The 22,682-nt window shown below is 41.1% G+C and overlaps 1 protein-coding gene across 9 annotated transcripts in view; it reads left to right on the top strand.

The window, feature by feature from the left end:
* RGS6 (regulator of G protein signaling 6) overlaps window positions 1-22,682 on the top strand; it is a gene marked incomplete at its 3' end in the record, with an annotated part of 299,068 nt that overhangs the window by 174,332 nt on the left and 102,054 nt on the right. For all 9 annotated transcript variants that reach the window (XR_013929786.1, XM_080397630.1, XM_080397629.1 and 6 more), the window contains one exon: window positions 15,069-15,168. Coding sequence is in view for 8 of the 9 variants with exons in the window: in XM_080397630.1 (XP_080253756.1) it covers window positions 15,069-15,168 (100 nt within the window). The remainder of the gene's footprint in view (window positions 1-15,068; window positions 15,169-22,682) is intronic.

The raw sequence follows: 22,682 nt of genomic DNA on the forward strand, positions 1-22,682 counted from the left end.
TTTCATATCTTACTGGTCAGCTGAGTAAGAAATGCAGAGCTGTGTCTTGCTGAGTTGACTGTAGGTATAAGGGTATTCTGCTACTGTCCCTTACCACCCTGTTTAAGTAACATAAGTGGTCTTATGTTTTCTGCCTTTGCGCTTCAGACAACTGGCATTGTAAGACAGGTTAGATAGAGTTTCAGTGTCTAATTCCTGTTGATTTATTTCAACACACCGGTGTTGATGTGTTGGGTTTTTCTGGGGGGTGTGTGTGGTTTTTTTATTATTTTTACTTTATGAAGTTGTCAGCATTAGGTACCAAATTCTGCTCGCTCTTCTTCGGCTTATAGTAAAATAAGTGGAGAAAAATCTGTCGGTACTGCTTATTTCAGAAGTTTCTTAAGTCCCTCATTTAGTCATATTCCTGTAGGACAGAAAATGTCACTTCTGAAGGAATGGTCTGTATTAAAAATTACAAAGAGGAGTAGAAGTTCACTGTATACCCTTATCATTCAATCATGGTTGTGGGAATGTGAATAGACACAGCATTCAAACATGGTTAAGTAAAAAAAAAAATTGTTTCACTCACACTCATTTATATTTGAAGTTTCTTTTTTTTTATGGTACATGCATTATTTTTCACTAGCCAAGCATGTTCACACAAGTGAGAATTATGTGCATCTGTCTTTAGAGAAGCTTTTTACTTCAAATAAGTGTTCTTAGCTTTATGCAAGTTGCAGTATTCATGCGTTACTAGAAGAATCCACATTTGGTCTTACCACGTCTTACAGAAAAAGTGACATCGTGTCAGAGCAAGAAACTGCTGTTAGATTGTAGAAAGCAAGTGGCAAAAGAAGAGAGTTACTGAATTGCTCTGGGTAGTTACTGACAGTTACTGCAAAGCTGATTACTCGAACTACCTGAAAATTATGAATAAATTTTCAGACTCAGCAGCTGGTCACAATGAAAAATGTTCATCAAAGCTAGATTTTAGCTTAAACGTCTTTATCTGCTCTCTGCTAAGCAGGTTAAAAAATGAAGTCCCCCAGAAATCTGTCATTAGGATATTTTAATAGCAAACATTTAATTATGATGTTCAACTAATGTAAAGGACAAACGTTAAGGTTTTGATTATTTATTGGTGCCAATGTCCTCTGCTAATAAACAAAGACTAATAGCATCATAAGCTTCCTAAACCCAATAAACAGAGTTTGTATGGGAACACAGAGCTCAGAGCCCAGCCATATTGGTTTATTCTGTGCTGCAGTGTCTTGGACGCAGGCAGCCCAAGACTCCTCTCGTGCCTTGTAACTGATGGTCAAGTGCCTGCACCTTTGGTTCTGCAGAAATGTTTTATCTACCACTTACTGCCATAGCTCTGTCTTCGACCTCGTGTTGGCAATCCGGGAAGAAGCAGTCATCCACTGCAGCACCGGTGTGAGCTACCACATTTGGCTTTCAGTCTAAAAGGGCTTATGGTTACTATGCTCTCGTCCTTCCCTAGGAAAGGTTTCAAATTGAAGGCTGCTGAGCTGCTTGTCTGGTTCTGGTGTGCGGGAAGATGAAGACAGAAGGACGTAAATGTGGCACCATATTTCAATGCATATAGCACTTACCCCTTTAGAGTTGCCTGTGCTCAAGCCCTCAGACAACCCCAACAAATGAGGGAGGGAGGCAGTGGGGGCTCAGGCAGGAGCTAGCCAGGGTGGGGCGAGGGGCACAAGAGGCTGCCAAGGATGGAGGAACATGAAGGAGAAAATACTCTGGAGCAAGTCTTTTGGGTTGTTTTGTTGTGGTTCTTTTTTCTTGCTATGTAGGTTAAAAAAAAAAAACAACACCACTGCTGTAGAACTACATAGTTTTATTTTAGGGTAGAATTTACAGGTAAAAATATCTTATTCTTTGTGAGACGAGGAAAATCTAAAATTTCTTTTTGTGCAAGGTTTATTCTTATCAACAAGAATAATTATCATGCTTTTGCTTCTGTCCATTTGTAGATAGACCTATAGTTGCTACAGAAAGTTAGCCCACTGAAAGATTAGTTGCTGAAAAGTGTTAGATATCTTTTAATTCTGTTTTAGAGATAGTTATGTTGCTTTGCAGCCAGACAAAGAACCTTAGTACATAATTTCTTAGTAAAAAGAAACTATGGAACAGGGAGACTTTTGAGTCTGCCTCCATAGTGAATATTTCAATACTTCAGTGACTTTAGTAGTGAGTGACCTTAGCTGGTAAGAAGATTATTTTATAGCAAAATGAAAACCCTTTATACCCTTTTGTTAATAATTTACCATTAAGTACTAGTGTCAGACTTGAGCACTCATAAGATTTGACAGCATAGAGGTACAAGTCAGGCCTGCTAATATGTAATGCCTTTGTATCTAAAAGGCAGTCATATCTCTGAGGGTCGTGTGTTTATAAAAAGTTGGAACAGGAAAACAATATAAAAAAAAAACATAAAACAGCGATCCAAGTGTACTTCTAAAAGCATAAAAATGTATTTCCCATTTGTGTGTAGGGCTGCTTCTTTTCTGTCTTAGAATGAGGAAGGTAAATAATTTCAGTGGGGTCTGTGATTTATATTAACTTCTGGTTGCTTGTGTGCTGCTTAGTATGTTACTCTGCTTCAGTACACTGGAGAGATATGACCTATGACCAAATATCCCATCTGTGTCTCAGCTGACATTCAACAATTAAAAAAATCCACTCTTGCAACATCATTGCGTATTTAATAATTCTGTCTTTCGGCATCAAGCAGTTAACAGTGTAGTGGAAAAGATGTTCTGGCTAACAGTTCTTGTAGGCTTGCACAACTGAGGTGTATAGGTACTTAATTTTTTTTAATCAAACAATATTCTACAAGCAAAAGTATACTATATTGAAACCATTGCTTTGGAAAATAAAGTAGAGTGGAAGTCAAGACTGTGTTGTACAACCAGTTGTTTATGTGTAATAAGATGTAATATGTTTATGGTGGTATTACCTGTGCTAGATGTTCTTCTTCCACACCATGACAATATGGTTAATTGAACATGAAATCCATGAGAAAGAGTTACTTGTGTCATACAAAAGGGTTATTTACTATTTATGTTTTGGAACTAATACTTTCTCCATTTAAAAGAGAGAAAGGAAAAGAAAAAAGCACCACACAAAACAAACCGAACAAACTGTGTATAGGTAGAGATGCCATGCCAGAGTGATTAAAAAAAAGGGTAAGAGTAGCGATTTCATGCTCTGGGGGTAGTTCGCTTGCTCTCATTTGGTATGTTCACATGTTGAAATAGCTCCTGAGCTGTAGCCACAGGATGCAGTGTCTGCTCCTTCTATTCTCTTCTGTCCTTTCTTGGTGAATAGAACAGCAAGTCAGCATTACAGGGCCAGAAGCAGGCTTTTGTCTGCTGGCAAGAAGGGCAGGTGAGAGAGCCTTGTGTTCTTGCTGGGTAATTCTGCGTTGTGAGCAGTGTTTTCGGTTATCTCTTACACAGGCCCCTGTAGAGAAGAAAGCAATAAGCTACCAGGAGGAAACTGTACCTTTTTTTTGTAGGATTTCTAACTTTCATTCTACAGGTAACACACTCCACCCCACCTTCCCAAATCAAGAACAATACTGTTTAGGTGTCAAGAGGTAGAAGTCTTTAAAATTGGTATCTCCAGCAGGGTTCACAGAAGCTGTAGCCATTTCTGCTCAACCAAAGTGCATTTGTATTCTGCAAGAGCTGAAACACCTCAGACTTTTTATGGAAAGGATTCAATATGTATTGTGAAATAGAGGGTTACAAGGGACAACAGAGCCCCAGTTGGGCATTAGATACATTAAATGCCAGAGTTGAATCAAACAGCACTTTGCTGCTGAGTTTTGAAAGCAAAGCAGATACGGCATTACTTTTATTAACTGCCACAAGCGTTGTGCAAGTGCTGTGTTCCTTGATTCATTATTAGCAGAAGAAGGAAGACTTTGGGGGAGAAAATTTGACATTTCTTTTTATACAAACAACGAAAATTATTCTTTTTCCAAAGTGTTGTTATAAATTGTTTTGTTCAAGCATTACTCTTAGTAAATTGACAGTATTATTGCTACCAAAGGACAAAGCTAACAGTAGTAGAACCACTGAACAAATCATAAAATTGGTGTTGAAGTAAATAACTTCACCCATGGTGAGGACCATAATTGTGTCACAGCAGAACTTGTAAGTACTGTTTGATGTGCAACATTTGCTTTGCCAAAGGGAAAGCACCAGTCAGTTTTAGAATAATAAATACTAGTTGCAGTGCATGAAAATATTAATGAGTCCAGTAATGATGATCATCTTATGAGAATTGTATGTTCATTTTCCATTCATGCCTTCTATTTAGCAATCTTTGCAGTTTGGGTTTTTCATTCTAGCAACAGCTGCTGTCAAAGTCAAGGGCCAAAGCAATTGAGTGGCTCAGTTAAAGAGGCTCTGGAAGGCCTGTGTTATGCAGTCTGGCCTATCAGTATAATTTAGTGTATATGAATAAATTAACACCTAATTAAGATCATGTTGGTCAGACAGTATCAAATCTGATTTGATTAACACTCAGATTTATTTCTGTAATACTTTTCATTTTTCTTCTGCTCACTAACATATCAGAGTGTGAAGTAGAGCACTTGAAAAATACTTTTTCAATAATTGCTAAATGCTTAAATCTTACCCCCTCACTAAAAATACTGCATCTGTACTCTGAGGAATGTTTAGGTAGTGGTGTGGGTGGACATACCAGCCCGGCCCATCACTGCCTTTTATCTGGAAGTCTTTCCCAGCTCTAGTACAGAAAGTCTGCAAACGCTTTAGCTTTTTCTCTTCATGGGCTAAACCAAGGTCTTCAGTTTCATACTGGTAATCTTGTATGCTTTTGTGATCGTAACATTATAAAATTTCTAATGTATGTCTTTAATAAAAGGCATTAAAAAACAGGATGGAGAAAAGACATAGTTCATAGTGGTATGAAAAACAATTTTGAAATCTACATTCTTTCACTCTCCAACAGATCTTCACAAAGCCTCTTTCTTCCCTCTGTTCTGAAATTCAAAGGAAATTACCATTTTCTTTTGCAGTGTTACCTTTGAATCCTAGGTGGAAATTATAGGGGGCTTTCTCTATCTTTGCCTTTATAATTTTTTTAAGTATTTTTTTTTTAGTTTTCTTTGTTTTAAAAAAATAATTGCAAGGTGATACTATCATGTGGAGAGGGAAAGAAACAAAATACAACCTTCTGAGCGTTGAATAGGGTTTCCTCTTTTTCCTGTAACTTATAAACTGCTCCTCTTTGCATCTGTTTTGCAGCATTTGGGGGTGAGAGGGGTGTATCTGATCTTTATTGTAGTATGGCACTTTACAGTGCAAAGAGTTAAATGATGCATGAAATGACCCGTCACACTGTATTATGTGCAACAGTATTATATACACAGAGGAATAAATTAAAAAAAAAAAGGCAGAAAAAGCCCAAGTTCCTGAAGCCCCACTTTTTTGTTGTTTTGAAGAGAAACATTTGGGGTGTGTGTATGTATAGTGTGTATATATATATATGAATAACTTATTTTAGCTAAGCCACAGGAGCCCATCAAGTACCAAAATAGAAAGAAGGGATATGCTGGGTAGTTTCCCTCATCAATTCATAAAGGAGGGTAATGGTAGAGATCCAGTGTCTGTGATACAGCTTTCCTGCAGGGAAACACCACAAACTTTTGCATCTAATACTGGAAATATCTTATGAACAATTTTGAGAATTGTTCCAAGTGGCTTCAGTACTGTGGGAGAAATTAGGAATGTTTTTAGGAAGCTTTGCAAAATGCATGGCGAATGATGGTACACTGCATTTCTCATTAAATCGTAATATTCTCAGGTTCATACTACATGGTTTCATGTGATTTTGCCTGCAGTTGATAGTGTTTTGCTGAAGCTCAGACTGAAACAAGAAGTCCACAGCGTAAAAGTCCTGGTTTATGATTCCTGTGTCCTCTTTTTCACTACAAGTAACTTTCTGTCCGTGCATGAGGGTATGGACACAAATCTTCCCGCAGGCATGGGGCCTAAATACAAGTGCAAATCTAGACCTTGCAGTTTTAAACAGAAAATAGTCATTTTAAACGGGAGTTACTTTCTTTCCATTTTCTTCCTCTGTATGCAGAATATGGTCAGGAATGCAGCAGATGTATTTATCCCTGCCCCCTCCAGCTGCAGGGTTTTCTCCCTGTTAAAGACCTGGTGGTGGGTGGACAGTCTCTTTATGCTTTAAGAAAGTGAGAACCAGAGAAGGGTACAGTGGTACGGTCATCTCCGAGTGTCTGAGGTGAGGCAGTGGCATTCCCTGCTCGTCATTACTCAGTGTTTAATGAAAGCAGTAGCAATACCAAAGCCCTGGTCGGGCATCCACCAGCTCCACCCCCTCTTCTTATCTGCTTGGTATTGATGTCAGTGTATTTCATTTCAATAAATAATATATTTAATGAAATACTTCAGATTAATTATGTAGCAGTTGCTGCAGTTTGTAGCAAGGGTGGAAAACATCACTCATGAGGAACAACTTGTCTTTTTACACCTGCTCAGCATTGCTTGAAGTAATTTATTTTCTGCCAGACCCAGGAATGGCCTTTTCCACCCTGTCGCCTGGGAAGCTCATTTTCACATGCTGATGGTGCTGTGAAAGAGATGGCTGGGTAGTTCTTTCCTCCCCGGCCTTGCGCTGGAGGCAGGCGGTGGGAGAACAGGCAGGCTCTGTTCTTCCAGCTCCAGAGAAAGATGATGAGCCTCGAGAATATTGTCCAATTCCCAGCTTTGGGAAGGTGCAAATGGGAGTCCGCTTGGGTTTGTGGATTTGGTTTGAAGTGGTTTGGGCGTAGTTCATAACCAGCTCTTCATTTTTATCAAGATTTGAGGAGCTCCTGTGTGTGAGCGGATTGGTGACCCACTGAAGTCTGGCATTTTTCTGTCTGGAAGTCGCTTGTATTTGATTCTTCAGAGGAAAGTGAACTTCCTTTGCAGGTACTGTGCTCAGCATCATGAGGAAGAGAGAGGTGCTGCTTTCTCATGCCGCATGGTGCATGGACCGCTACAGGCTAGGAGTATTGATAGTTTCCTGTAATCTAGTGTAGTACTAAAACTCTTACATGCTACTTTAATCAGGCTTGGAAAACTGGCCTCAGACAGTGTTATGAATTGGAGACTCAGCCCAGTGTTACTGGAGGATTTAAGATTCCTGGCGTTTTCTCAGTCATCTCAGCACAAAACCAGCATATTCTTGTCTTGTATGAGAATGAATAGTTGATGGCCAGAACTCAAAGTGAAATTCAGAGTGTGGGAGCTAACCTGCAAAAGAAGCACTCGTAAAATGAAAACCGTTGGACTAAACTCTCTTACTTTTGTTTGGCACTTGCCAATTCAAGCAGTTTGTGCAGGTTTATTTTAGATGGCAGCTGGGTCACAGGTTTGCTTCTGGATATTCCTGAGGTTGGGTTAACAGGCTTCACCCTGTTTCCCTGCCTGTGGTGGGAGCAGCAAGGGTCCCAAATGTGCATGCCCATGTGGCAGTGGGCATGCAAAGGAGCTCAGTCGTGTCGCAGGCAGAGTTTACTCCTTCCGTGATAGTCCCTGTGCACACAGTGGTAGGCACGTCTACTCATTCATCAGCATGTGAGCAATCTGGAGACCTGTGTAGTTTGACATTCAGTGCAGTGATGCAACGGAAAAGAAAATCTCTGTTGTTTCCATGGCAACTTGTGCGTCCGACCCTGGCTGGAGCAAAGCAGCAGGATGCTGTCAGTCCCTGCAGTCAGTGATTTCAGTAAAAGCTTGTCAAAAGAAAACACATACCCTTGTGCTCCCCCCAAACCCCTCATGGTAATATATTCACCACAGTCCCCTTATGTCAATTATCAAAAGTGCAGCATTACATTTCCTATAACAACTTTATTCCTTCATATTTCAACCCATGCTGCCGCTTTGATTTGATTCAGTCTTCTATCTGCAGATAGTAACTACAGAGCACTTCAGGATTGTCCATTCAAATCTTGCTGAGGATGGCATGGTCAGAAGTAGTTAGTACTAGGTGACTGGTGACCTGTGTAAAATGGTCTGGGAGGCTCAGTGCTGTCACTGGCTGACAAACACCAGCAGCCCAGATGCTGTCAGCACCAGTGGCTCTCTTAGCAGCACTGTTTAGGGAACAGAGGGACTGAACTTCTTTTTCCCCAAAGTAGTTCCTCCAATTCAAGTTACACACTGAGAAACAGTTTATAGATTATGCCGTCCTACAGTTTTCCTGGCTGAAACAATCTGTGTTTATGCACAGTGTCTGTGCATAGGTTTACAAATGTGTTTGCGTAGTTCATAAGTCACACAAAAGCCACCCCTATTCAATGCATTCTGTATGGCAGTAGTGGTATAATTTCTTTCACCAAAATGTGACGTGTAACACCTCATGATAATTCTACAGCCATTTGGTTTCCATTGGAGTGTTTTGTTTAAAATTAACATCGTCTTCACTGGATATTTATGATACTTTCCTACAGTGATAAAAAGCTTAACACTTGTACTTACTGAGCAAAGTAAATATTTGGTCTAATTTGCAGCTAATGTGAGAAGGTTTCTAATTAGAGTAGCCATGTAAATGGTGTCAGATTTCTCAAGCTGATCACGTGCATATATGTGACTTCTTTACCATGACTGCAGAAAGCAGGGGGGAAAATGCACCACTGTTAACAAGAAACTCCTGTTATGCTGTAAAATGCAGGAGTCCCAAGAGTTTGCTACCATAATTACAGTTGCACAATCAGTAAACAACTCACTTTTAGTATCTTACACAGCTTTCTAACATGCCAAAATAGCTTCCTTTTTAAAGAAATTATAGTTCGTGTAGAATTTGAGCTCATTGGGACTTGTCTGTCAAAATGTTTTTAATGAAAAATTGAATTTGCATAACACTGATGCACTGATGTCTTTTGCTTTTAACTGTTGACAGTGATGGGCTGAAAATCTTGATTTTTGGGGAGGGAACAAATTGCATTAGTTCAGCTCATTTAGAGAATCTGTTTGCTGAATTAATTTGCTAAGCTTTGGAGGGTTTTTGCTATGTATTAAACCCTATTTTCCAACTGTGCATATACTGCCTGAAGGGAATAGCTCCAGCTCCCGTTTTCTGTGACCATATTTTCTTATAATGCAGCCCAGGCCCAAACCAGGGCTGCCATGCAGAGCTGATGTCATAGACTGTGCTGGGGACAGCATTGTATGATCAGAAAGCTGCTCCTGGTACTCCCCAGACTCCAGTATTGCACCTCAGCAGCTGAATAAGAAGCGTCACAGTTTTTCTCTAAGCATCATTTTGGTTAGTTAATGTGGTGAAACCTGTCCTTCCATGTAATGACTTGCTGCATAGGTACTCACTTTGTGAAGCTCTAGCTAGATTAGCAGCAGTATACAGATAATCACGAGTGCCTTGTTAGTTGTTCCTTCACTGGTACCCTCCTATTCACAACAGAGATATATAAATGCTAAAGCATGTTAAGAGTTTCAAGGTGACATTATTAACTCTGTTTCACCCTCCCAATAAACATCTGAAAGACATAGTTGTTATGTTCGTTCTTCCCTGAAACTCACTCAAGCGTGAGGGAGTTATGTGGTATACTCTGCCTTTATCTGAAATAAACTCTGAAATTTAAAAAGAAGCAGAGATTAAAGCTCCATCGGGAAGAGGACAAGTTCCATCAGTGCCCCTGCCGTCAGCCATCGCTGGATGTTAGTCATGTGGGAAGCAGCCAAATGGCCCTGCCAGCTGATGCATCAGTGCTCTGCTCTGCTTTGGCTTTGTTGCTGTTGTTGGGATCGTGAGAAGTTTTCAGAGGTGGGGAGCCTATCTTTTGTAGTCATGTAGCATCTGCTATTTGAGGCACTCCAAGTCCTCTGACATCTTCAAATTAAGTTTCGCTGCCCCTGCGTGATTCAGTATTATCTCCGTTATACAGGAGGGGATGTGTGGACACAGACAGATGAAGCTGTTTGCTGAAGGTCACACAGCAATTCGCTGGCAGTGCTGTTCTTCTGCTTTCCAGTGCTGTCGCAGACGCAAGGTTGTCCTTTCTCCCTCGAGGGTGCTGAAGAGAGATGTATTAGCCTTGTTTTGTTTTGGGTTTTGTGGTGTGTGTGTGGGGGGGGGTGTGTTGTTTTTTGGTTTTTTTTAGCTTCCTTTTCCTGTGTTTGGGCAGAGTGAAATCGTCCAGACTGGTGAAGCAAGTTGGCTTCAGACACCTTGTCAAATTAACTTTTCTTGTCTGTGTGTGTGTGGGGCTGTGTGGAAGGAGTCAAGTGCAGAAGGCACAGGCACAGACACAGGTAGTGTCAAAGAGTTAGTCAGAGGTGCTTACACAAGAAATCATCCATTTTAAAATTATATTTCAATTAAAAGATCAGATGTATTTATAATTGTTGCCATCATGCTAGCTGACAGACTAATCCTTTGCTCCATGTGTCATCCACCTCCACCAGTGTTCACGAGAGCTCTCATCTGCTGGGGCAAAGAAGGTATTTGGCATCCCACAGAGTTGTCTGTCCAGCCCTATACACTTAATGTTGGCATTGATGAGTGATGCTCAGAGACTTTCTAGCCACATGTTAGCTGGTGACAGGAATCCCTGAGAGCAGGGTACCTGCTGCAAGTAATCGGACAGCAAGCTGGTGCATACCAAAATATTTGGGAACAGGCAGCAGGACCTTTCCTGCAGGATCCAAGGGAGTATGTGCAGCTTAGTCAGAGGCTAGAGTATGAAAAGGGCACTGTTGCCCTCACTAGCTCACAAAAGCGAGCTGGCACAAGGGGACCGTAATGGCCTCTGACATCGCTGCATGATACTCGTTCAGTTGTAATTAAATGTGTTCAGTCAGTTAGCTCTGATAAGCTGGTTTTGATGTCCAGGCATGGGGTTGTGGGAGGTGGGAACTGTCACCTTTTCTTGTTTGTGCATTACTTGCCCTTCCCTCAGCGTGTCACCTCCAAGGACAGCCTTGACCCTGAGCAGGGTGCTTCCAGGGCTCAGCAAGGCTGTGCACGCTAACATGCTGCAGTCTGGGCACCTGCTTCATTTTGGCGCTGAGAGAAAGAGAAGCTACTGCACAGCTGAGAGTCATTTTTGCCCTTAAAATAGTGGCACTGGGAATGTTGTATGGCACTGACCCTAAGTTGCCAGGCTGTGATTGTTACATTCATTGTTGTACACGTGAGCAAATGTAGTATTTTATTTTCCCCTGCCTCGGAAAAGAGGCTTCTCATCTTCTAGTGATAGACATCTTAGCTCTGATAGAAATTCAAGGTCTTCTACTTCATGCCTTTACCGTCCTTACGCCAGCAAAAGTGCTGATAGTGGAAAAGAACATCTAAGGAATACCAGCAAATCCCACATATGCATTCAACCCCCAATGTTCCATGTAACAGAATATGTTGGTAGACTCTCATAAACTACCTGCTGTAGAGTCCCATCTCTATTGATAATGTGCTCCTGAAGCCAAGAGCCCTTTTTGATGCCTTGAAAGGGGGGTAAATGTGAAACAAAATCATTCTAGACAAATACAGGGGGTAGAGCTGTCAGGAAGAAAGGTAGATGTAGTTTATTAGGCATACGTTACAGTGTGTAGCTAGCAGTGACAGCAGATCAGAAATTGCCCTGGCTTTCTCAGGGAGATATTTAGCCAGAATCCACTCAGAGGGAAGAGTAACAATTCTCTTCACTGATGTAAAGTCAGACTAGACTTAGCAGTGAACCCCAAAACAGGGGAGGAAAAAAACCCCAACAAACCACCACCAACAACAAAACAAACAAACAAAAACAAACAAACAAACAAAAAAAACCCCAACCCACACCATTGCCTGTTCTTCACGTGATTTTTGTTGGGCAGAGGTTATTTCACTGAAGCTCGTTCATTTAGGAGTGATAAATAGGAGGAATGCTTAGTTTACTAGGTCCTGCCTCCTAGCCTGATGAAATGAACTACACAAGGATTCCTTCCCTGTCTGCCAGATAGGGAAACCTAAAGGGTATTTAATGGCCTGCAGAAACTGAAGGGAGAATCATTAGCAGTGAAGTGTCTAGGTAACTCTTTGAAAGTTAAGATGAAAAGCTTCAGTGAAAGTGACCTTCATGCTTGATGTTCCCTCTTTGCTGCTCTCCACACTTGAAGCTCTAATAATCGCTTTTTTCCACTATGTCACTGTATCCACTTGTTTCCACTGTATCACTTCATGAAATATTTCTATAGCTAGGCAGGAATTTGGATCCAGGGTGGTAATATCTGCAGACATTGAGTGGATGCAAAACACAGAGGCTGGTACAAAGAATCAGTCTTCCCTTTGTAGTGGACTGAACGAAAACAACATAGATTACTGAATATAGGTTTTAAATATTTTATTTAAAACTTGATTAGAACTTTAAGAAGGATAAAATTATCATCAAATGTTTCTTTGAGTAGGCTATGCTATCCCCTTTGAGCAGTGCAGGAATTTGTTGGAGAGCACAAGGAAAGCATGTTGGGAATGGGAAGACCAGAGGCTGTAACCTGGCTGGCGCTCTGGCAGCAGACTGCAAATGCTGGTGTGTGCTGTGGGAAGGTAACAGGTATAGTAGTGTATGGATCAGATGAGAGGACAGGGAATGAAGGAGATGAGGTGTCTGAGTAGAAAGGGAAGGAGAGAATAAACATCCAACATTCACATTCAGAAATCAGGAGAGCAGAAAGTGCCAGCAGTCAGGCTGGAAGTTAAGAAGAAGTAGTAGCCTGTTGGGAAGGAGATATCTCTAGGGCAATTATGTTTACTGTGACTTAAAATTGCACTAGGCTTTTGTAATTGTGACTGAAGCCCAAATTAATGGCCCCATTTGAGACATCAGTGCCTGCTTGATTGCTTGAAAGGGGGGTAGTTTATGTAAAAATAATATATTTCGCTTTTAAGATAATTAAAGGTTTATTTTGCTTGAAATGGAAATTTTTCTTGGGGTGATAATGACATGAATAGTGTCTTGTGTTCCTTTACAGTGAGCAAAAGAGTAAGAAGTTTATAATCCTGCATCAAAACAATTATTTTAGCTTGGTTTTCATATGTTTCATTGCTTTTCATTGAAATGGAAAAAGAGAAAACAACAGTTTTGCCAAAAATTATGCTTGTGGTTTTTAAGCTCTGAAGTGTTTCTGGAGACACGGGACTCATAGCATGGTCCAGAGTGGTTTCCTCCTAATATGCATGGAAGAATGTCTCTGATGCCAGCTACAAGTACATACAGATGAATGCGTATAATAGTTGGTCACGTTGAAGCAGTTTTTAGTCTGGCTGACCTTGATCCACCCTTCGCAGGCAGCTGAGCTGTCCTGTCCCACTGGCAGTTTGGTGTTGCCGTACTGTAGCCTCGTAAATCTGGGTTGGCAATGAGTGATGCTTCAGGCACCTCAACACCATGAGCTGCTGTGAAATGCTTCTTGTCCAGCCTGAGAGGAGCAGTTACTCTTCCAGGTATCCTAGGTCTGGAAGAAGCTGTTTTCATCACCAAGTGACCTTGCATACAGTTCAGGTAAAGGGAAAAAGGTGGTATGAATTTTAATAGTGTTTGGGCTGGGGGAAAAGTAGTGTTATTCTATCACAAATGAGCTGTAGGTACCCAACCCTCATGCAATCTATTGAATATCTCAGGATTTTTTCATCTTTATGACTTCATACCTGCAGAGAATTTGTTCGGGGCATGTGTTAACTTAAAAATAACGTATAAACAAGGTGTGAACAGTTCAGTTAAGTGATAGCCTGAGGTTAAAAACACAGTGATCAAATTCAGTGTCTGCAGTTGGCAGGGAGATTGTCTTGCCGCCTTGGGAAGAAATTAAACTTGTTTTGAAATGTAGGTGTTAAGTCTGTGAAAAACTCACTTGCACATCTAAATGAAGCTGGCTTTCCAGAGTTGAGGAGACCTGGTTGAGCTCTCGGGCTGCCTTTGGGAGAGAGAGGGGCTGTGCTTCCACCATGTAGCCCTTCTGCTGAGGTTGTGTTCTATAGCATCCGTGAGGAGAAAATCTTTTGGTAAAATCAGAGCTGTGCTCCCCATCTGGCTGCCATCAACCATGGCCCTTAGTCACCAGCAACAGCCAGGGCTGTGCTGTCAGCTGCTGGAGCTAACAGAGCCAACAGCTTTGGGTCTATTTTTGTTGGGCTTCTGAGACCTTATTAATTTGAAGGGAGTTTTTTGGAGATACCAAATTTCTGCACTGTGCTTGTGTTCAGCTCTTTTGTTCTCTCTGGTGCCTTCAAGTAAACGCAGGGAGTGTAGCCTCAAAAGGAGCAAAAATCCCTTCCTGTTTTGGAGTAAATGGGAGGAGGATTAAGCTCCTTCCCCCAGTGATCAGATCCTCTGATTGCCATGGGTTTTGAAGATGATTGTATATTTTCCTGTATGTGATGGATTGTCTATGTGTCTGTGAAGTAAAAGGTAACTTGGCTGTGAAAATCTAATGAGTTTTCTCTATGATCATTTTACTTTTGGTTGTTGACTTCATACAATGACCATGGGCATCTAGCATCCCAGCCTCTACAGCATGAGGCAGGGGAAATCAGCCTGCACTAGTTCTGTCTCATGCTCCTTTCGGCGGTAGGCCATTGGTGACGGGGACCCTTTGGAAAATGAAAGCACTCCCACGGTCACAGTATTGACGGTTCACATGAATGTGGGAGAAGAGGGGAAAGTGGACTGAATGGGAAGCTCCTTAAGCTGGTTGCCGTTTAGAGTCTAATCCAATTCATGTGTGGACCAAACAACACCTGTCACTCCCTGGTCATCCAAAAAAAGCACAGTTACTGTTGAATTGTCAGTGTCTGACCATAGTCTTCCAAGCTGGTGTATGTTGTCTCGCGGTATCTAGTCTCAGGGTTTAATTTTGGGAGGTGGTAGCTGTGCTCTGCATCTGTGTTTGTGCAATAATACACATGGTATTATATACGGGAAGGCCATCCTACCGGCAGGGCTCCAAAGCACTCGTGGTATATAAACGTTACAGTCACTATTTTGCATAAACCACTAAGTCTTTCCTTCCTTTTGACAGATTGAAGACATCATTACGAGAATGCAGGATGACAAAACAGGTGGAGTTCCCATCCGCACTGTCAAGAGCTTTCTGTCCAAAATCCCCAGCGTCGTCACCGGTAAGGACCCCAGTTAGCAGGGAAGATGGCTTGAACTGGTACTCACTGGCTCGAAGCAAACACACTGCTAAAGCCACAAAAAAGAAGGAATGTAAGAAATGCCACCCTCTGTTTATTTTTTCTGTGCATCTTTGTTACGAGGTGAAGCATTGAACCAAGATTTCTTAATTCTGTTTTAAGTAAGCAAGTGTTTATATTTTTTTGGAATGAGTTACTCAAAGTTACATGGCTTTTGTGGCTATCACCGTATCACCAGTCAGAGTCATTCCCTGTGATGGGGGTGTGATCTTAGGGAACTCAGGAAAGAAAGTTGCAACTGTTTTCTCACTCATACCCAGATACTCTTATTGGACTTTGATCACAGGTAGAGAAATGTGAAATACCTTTTATGCGTGCGTACTGTTTTATTAAAGCTGTATGTACAAAAGTGCGGATGGTGCAGAAACTGGGATTTAGAATACAAAACCATTCCTATATGTGTTTCCAGACAAAATATCTTCCAGTGCAACAAAGACCTTTGTCATTGGTAGATGATGAGTTTATTCAGGGTGATGTAAATTGTTTGAAGGATTTGTACTTGGGTTTCTGGTGCTTGTTTTCACTAACTTGGTAAGATTTGCTGTGGTGGCACAGAACTACTGTTTTCCCTTTCTCCACAAGCGGACTGTTGTCCAATATGAAGTACCCAACTATTCCTGTGACTTCATAGTTTATGATGTCTCTGTAAAGTAAATACTGTTTTCTCTGTCCTGCAGTTTCTTTACAAATCAGACCAGATACATACACTGATGAGTCTGTTTAGAGAACTTCCCCTCCATTTCTGAAAAGTGAAGGGTTTTGTTCTTTGGCTGTGAATTTACTGCAGTAAAATTCAGATGATCACTAAAAATGCAAAAGCTGCGTTGTTGCACGTAGACAGCACCAATAACTGAGAGAAGACTGGCAGTTCAAAGGGACCTTTCTTGCTCTTTGGGTCTTTGTACTGTTGTAAAATGGAAAATATCTCTTGTGAACGGGGGTGCTGGCAATACAGTTGGTGTCAAGCCTTTGTAGGGAGTGCTCCCTGCAGTGGAGCATATCTGAGCTGAAGCATTTAAAAAATATCTTTACTGTGAAAATAGTTGGATTGAGTAAAGTTTGAGTTGTGTTGATTGATTCAGGAGTGTGATTTGATATCTTTGTATCAGAAAAAAATGTCCAACTTAAGCTACATGAATGGAATGCAAATCTACAGGGTTCTTGGGGATAGGCAGGGAATATAGAAATTGGAATGAAGTTTTTACTTAAGCGAAGCTCAGTCCACTTAATCTCTTTTTATTGAGCAACAGACTCTTCTGTCTGAAATTGATTTCATGGTGGTGACTCAGTGTAACTGGCAGTTGCAGGATTAGGGTTTTACAGTGGAAAAGAAACATGACTTTAGAACTAGATGTGAAAATTGCGTTACTAAATTGCAGTTTATGGCTGGATCAGTATGAGCTAACTGTTTTTGAAGGTTCCTGGGGAAAATAACCATTTATCTGATTTGAAAACTCATTCCATAAGCTCAAGTCTGCAACACACAGACTGGATGTCTTAAGATTGACTCAGCTAAAACAGGTTTCTGATATGTTTGTTAATATTCATAGTATTGATTAAGCAATTGATCTAGTCATCAAGCCACCACCTGTTACTCAGAAGAAAAAGGAAATGGGAGACCTCACAGCATCTTTAAACTGATTATACTTATCCTTAGGTACCACCCTGGTTGGCAGCTCCCTGGCATGATGGAAACTGCCACCTTGCACTCTGCTGTTCTGGAACAGCAGCTGCAATTACATTACCTTGAAATTGCTAGTTTTTCACAGCAGAGGCAATAGTGAAAAGATGAAGACAAAATAAGAACAAAACCTCCCTCCAAAGCTCATAGAAAGCTCTCAGATTTAGAGACGAGCAAGCTCAGTACCATTCCCTTCAGGTGATTTGAAGGCAGGTCCCTTGTGATGCACCAGGCAGTGCATGAAGCTTCTGAGTTTGAGACGTATGAAAAAATAATGACTCAACTGAGAGCCCAAAGGTTTTTCCACTTCTCCTTTCAGATTCATAGACCTGCCTATTTGTTGACCAAAACCAAAAGAAATGTGTCTATTATTTCAGTACTTGTGATAGGTGGATGAAGAGCTGGAGCACTTGAAGAGGCAGGAGCACCTATGTTTGAATGGAAGCTGAGGACACTGGGTTTGTTTAGTCTGGAGAAAGGAAAGCTGAAGGGATGAGAGGCTACAGAGAAAACAGGGTCAGACCCTTTCTCAAGAGTGCACGGTGGAAGCGCAAAAGGCAATGAACACAAGCTACAGGAAAAGAAATCCCAACTTGATTTAGGAGGAAAGTTGTTTATGGTCAGAACAGCTGAGTGTGGGCTCAGTGGCCTGGAGAAGCTGTGGAAGCAGTATTTTGGAGCTATTCAGAAACCTCTGAGCCCAGCTGAACCAAGAAATCTGACCTAACTGTGCATGTGGCCTTGCTTTGAGTAGAGGTTGGACTAGATGACCTTCAGAGAATCCTTCCAACCTGAATTATTCTTATGATCATCAGATACTCAGTTTTTAGTACTTGTCTCATTCCAGTCAGTGTCATGAACACAAGAGAACAGCTTGTATTTTCAAAAACTTTGGACTCCCTCTTGGGAAGAGCTTAATTTCTAGACTGGCATTCTCACACTTTATTTCTACCTGAAAAATGGAACAGCAACACTGAGACATGATTTAGTTGGCAGGTTCACAGTGACTGTGATTAACAGGGGTTTATTTTTGCTTGACACTTCTATTGTAATTGCTTCTCACAGGAGAAATGTAAAATCTCAAAAAAAAAGAAACATTACAGCAGTGCCTCGGTGCTCTAAAGAGGCAGCTCTGTTTATAGTGCAGCAAAGTGGGTGTTTGATTTAAAGTTTGAATACCAGGGAAAGAACTGCTCATCTCTGTTTTGCTTCCATGTGTCCAATGCCCAAGTTGTGAATGAGGCGTTGTGTAACGTGAGGAGAAGGAGCCTCAGGGAGTTATCATTAACGGTCCTCTCTCAACACAGGAATCTGGGAAAAGGATGAATAAAACCTTTTTTGAATGTATGATGAGTACATGTGGAGATGCTGTGCCGAAGGCATGTTTTAATCTGCATTAGAGGTAGATTTGTGGATCATCTTCCCTGGCTTTTGGCTCAAAGTAGGTCAGTCAAAGGAGGACACATCACACCGTTATCTTCTTGGTTAAGTCTTCACTTCTATGAGCAAGCCACAGAGAATGAAAGTAAGGTGAAACCAGTCTCTGTGGCATCTGTGTGCATGTATCTGACATTGTCTAATGGTAAGTTTGGAGTGTGAAATGAAAAACAGATTGAGGGTAGGTATTGAGTTAGTGCTGTGATCCATGCCCAGACTAGGTCATCACCCAATGCACACGATGGCAGTTGCTGCAACAAATCTAGTTGCACATTTCTCTTTTAGTGAGAAAACTATTTCCTCAGTAATGATATTGTTTCTGTAAATGAATCAGCAATTCTTTATTTTCCCAGTCATCAGACTGTTGTAAGAACATCTCATTATACTAACCAGCAACAAAACCAGCTTCCTAGTTGTCGTCTTGATTTCTGCACAAATGCATCTTAAAACTAACATCCTGATTGGTAGGAGGACCAAATGCATATACTTTCTTCTCCCACTGATTCAGGCTTGGCCCTATACAGCATTGCCAAAACAAATCAGAAAGAAGTTAGTGCTGCAACAGCTGAGCTTTCCAATGCAAGAAGCTTCCTTCATGCTTCCCACTCTCATTCCAGATTTCCTCTGGTCCTGTGCACTGTCTGATCCTGTGTATCAGCATCTTTGCTACTGTAAACCAAGGGAGACGTGCAGTCTACAAGCCTTGCACCATTCTGCCCTCCTCCCAAGAGGTTTTGATACAGCTTAATTCTGATCCATAACCCCCTGACTTCGAGCAGGCCTGTCCCCACAGCTCCATTTTGAGTGATACCTCCTCCTTACAGCAGCAGTCCTCTATCTGGCATCTCACCGTGCACTGCTCCTGACCCTTACGCCAACACTCGCTTGTCGTCTTGCTCTACTCCCAAAGCTGCCTGTGTGGCTGTTACTGGTTTGATGGGTGATGTCCCAGCTGTGCTGGCTTGGGTTAAGTGCTGCCATGCAAGCTTTGTGCACGCGGCCCTGACAATGCATTTAATTCCTGACCTGCCACGTCTGTCTTATTTAAGTCCTAGAGCTCTCTGAGCAGAAAGTGCCAGTATTGCTGAAATGCGCCAGATGGCCTGTCGTTACTTGAGACTCATGATCTAAACCAAGTTTAAACTGCCATGTGTCTCTGTCTGAGGAAACCAGCGTGTGTCTTGGCAAATGCCTATGGAGTTGTCCCAGAACACATCAGAATGTTACTCACTCAAAGAAAATGTATTTGGCTGGAGTATGGAAATCCCATGGCGTTGAGAAAGAGAGACTTTATTATTAATAGTGTTCCCTGACAGCGTACTTCGGGGCAGACATTTCTGCTGGAGGACTTAATAAACCTATTGTGAAATGAGCTCCCATGGTGCCAGTCTGAGTGTATTCATTGCCTTTTCCCTTCAGAGAAGCTCAAACACATAGAATCATCCAGATGTGGATTTTTATTTATTTATTTATTTTGTCTTTCCTCTGTAGTTTTGCTGTGAGAAACCAGAGACTTGAAAGGTGGTACTGATCCTGGTTTCAGGCAAATGTTGTAGATGCAAATATTCCCAAATATTAACCAAGCTCAATCTTTTGCTAAACGTGAATGAGCCTATTTAGTTAAAGCAAGCAAAACAAGAAAAAACCCACAACTTTGCCAAAACTTAAACCAAAATCTGAACTAATTTTGGATGTTTAATGATTTGTAACTGATACAAAAAAACATGCTTATGGGTTAAAATTGACATGTATTTATGTATACATATATAGTTACTGATCATTTCTGATGGTTTTCCACACTTACATGCAGCAGATGCTACACAGTAAATTCAATAGCTGTGCAACTGTGTGGTGGAAACATGCTTGATCAGTGTTTGCAAGCCAACAAATCCATTTATTCTCATTGAAAATCAATTGCTCTGAGCAAGCTGCATTTAAACTAATTCAAGTCAAAACTGGGCTTCTTCATCACAACTTATTTTCTTCTTTTATTTATCTCTTCTTCAAATTGCACCCAGTGGAAACGTAATCCATCCATCCTTCAATAAGAAGGTTGTTATACGTTTTAATCTAGTATTTCAAAGCTGCTGTGAATCACATAGCATTAGGCATGTCAGCTGTTACATGAGTAGTGCATGCCTTGCAATTTATCCCCCCACCCCCCGCAGCTTTCTCTTAAGCTCTCTATTCCCATGTCAGGAGACATATTAACCCAGTTAAGGAGCTAGAGTTACGCTGTCTTCCTCCACAGCTCCCTCCTCGTTCTCTTTTTCTTTTTGACTGCATCCAGCTTCCTGCCTTTCAAAGGGTGAGAGGGATGGGGAGGAAAAGACAGAAATCAGCTCTTTCACGTGTAGCATTTTTTTAAAGATGCAAGTCAATACCTTGTGAAGCAAAATTTTAAAGGATTTCATTTTCAGAGGATGGGGGGGATAGTAGATTGACTAGGATATGGCTGTCAAAGAAATAAGAGGAAGTAACCAGAACTGATATTTTAAGTAGTGAATATTCAATATATCTCTCTGTACATCTGTACATGGGTACACTTAAATATGCATGAAGAGCGTGCAATTTTTCTTAAGAATAAGCCTGAGAGTGGCAAGTCTTGCATGCTGAAAATAAACAGGGACAGACTTCTGCATTTGTGGGTGCCATGCAGGGTGAGGACTGCTGGTGTTTGTGTATCACTGCCTTCTGCCGCCACCAAGCTATAGTTCAGTTCTTGCAGCTTTTCACCTTCATCACAAGCCGCGCTGTGATTGTGTTTTCCCAGCTCAGGCGTACTTTGTGTGGTACATTTTTGTGTGCAGTTCCTTCCGCAATAGTGGTCCTCCCCAGATGCGTGGCGTGAACCCAGCCCAAACGTTGCGGTATGTGTGACTCCACAGCTACGCTGAGCTTTGGGAGGAAGGATATTTTTCGTAACTGGCTGTTGATGCCACTTCTATGTGTCTCGTTCATAGTTCTGTTTCTTCCAGGACTGCTCATCTCTGCATAAGTGTGCTTGTACATCACATGAAGCTTACATATCCCTTAAAAATGCATGCACACATTATGAGATAAATTCTAAATGTTTAAACTAAATTAAGCATCACTTAAAATTGCCAAAATTGGATGCTTTATGTAACCATGTACTTTCATATGACAGCAGTTGAAAGTAGTCATACCTGAGGTGGAAAACGCTAGAGGAAAAGCACATCACAGCAGTGATGTGTACATTACTGTACACATCATGTAATGGTACATTAAAATTTGGCTTAGTCCGCTGCAGAACACTTATGAAATACATCCTGAGGCTTTAGTATTCACTCAGTAAAATGGCCTCTCAAGTGCTATCTAAAAGCCCTGAATATTATGAGGAATTTAATTACCTTACACTATAATTGTGAAAATCTGTCCTGGTCCTACTTGTCCTTGCTGGATTTGAACTCTGCATCCATCAAGTGAAGCTATGATATGTCAGAAGCTTAAATAGTCATGCTGCATGGGTATTCCTGTGAGCAATAAAAATAGAATGAAAAACCATAAAATTCACCAAATGGTGCAGCTTTGTTTTCCTGCAGTGACTTGTCTGCTCTTCCTAGTCACCAGAGATCTTGTCAAAAGGGAATGGAAAACCAAGACAACCTTTCAGCCACCTGGGCAGAAGACAGAACAACACAAAATTACTTAAGAACGTGAGCATAAAAATTACTAGGCTGGAAGGCATCAAATGAAAGCTATAAGTTGGAACAGAACAGTTATATTAATAAATGGGTTTGGTTTGGTGGTGGGGTGGGTTTTGGTTGTGTTTTTTCAAGAATTGCTTGTAGGCTTTCACAGTCTTTCAGTTGAGACTAAAAGCTGGAATAGAGACAGATTTGATGATAAATTACCTGCTGAACTCCAGTGGTTAGATCAATTGGTAATTCAGGCACAATAACAAAAAATGTGAGATATTATAAAAATTCTTGTTGCTGGCTGCAGTTTCATTCTGAAATGCAGCATTTAGTTGATGGGATATTGTGGCTAATGAATAAAGTATTAAAAAGAAAATTCAGCAATATTTCAATGCCTGTAGAAATTCATAGAAATAAATGATTAATGCTTTTCTGCATTCATCTTGCTATCTTAAGTGCAGCGTTATTACAAAAGTTTGTTTCCAGATCTGAACGTCACAGCAAAAGAGTAGAGATTAATTAAAGTACTGCGTGGCTTTGATTTTTGGATGTGAGTGCTGAGCAGACTGCACTCAAGCTGCAGTACTTCACCTCTCCTGTCTTCACTTCATAGCAACCTGGGAGTTGCATGGTGAGGGATCTACCAACAGTTTTGCTTT

The sequence above is a fragment of the Falco punctatus genome, assembly GCF_963210335.1.
Source record: "Falco punctatus genome assembly, chromosome: 7".
In the NCBI taxonomy this organism is placed as follows: domain Eukaryota; kingdom Metazoa; phylum Chordata; class Aves; order Falconiformes; family Falconidae; genus Falco; species Falco punctatus.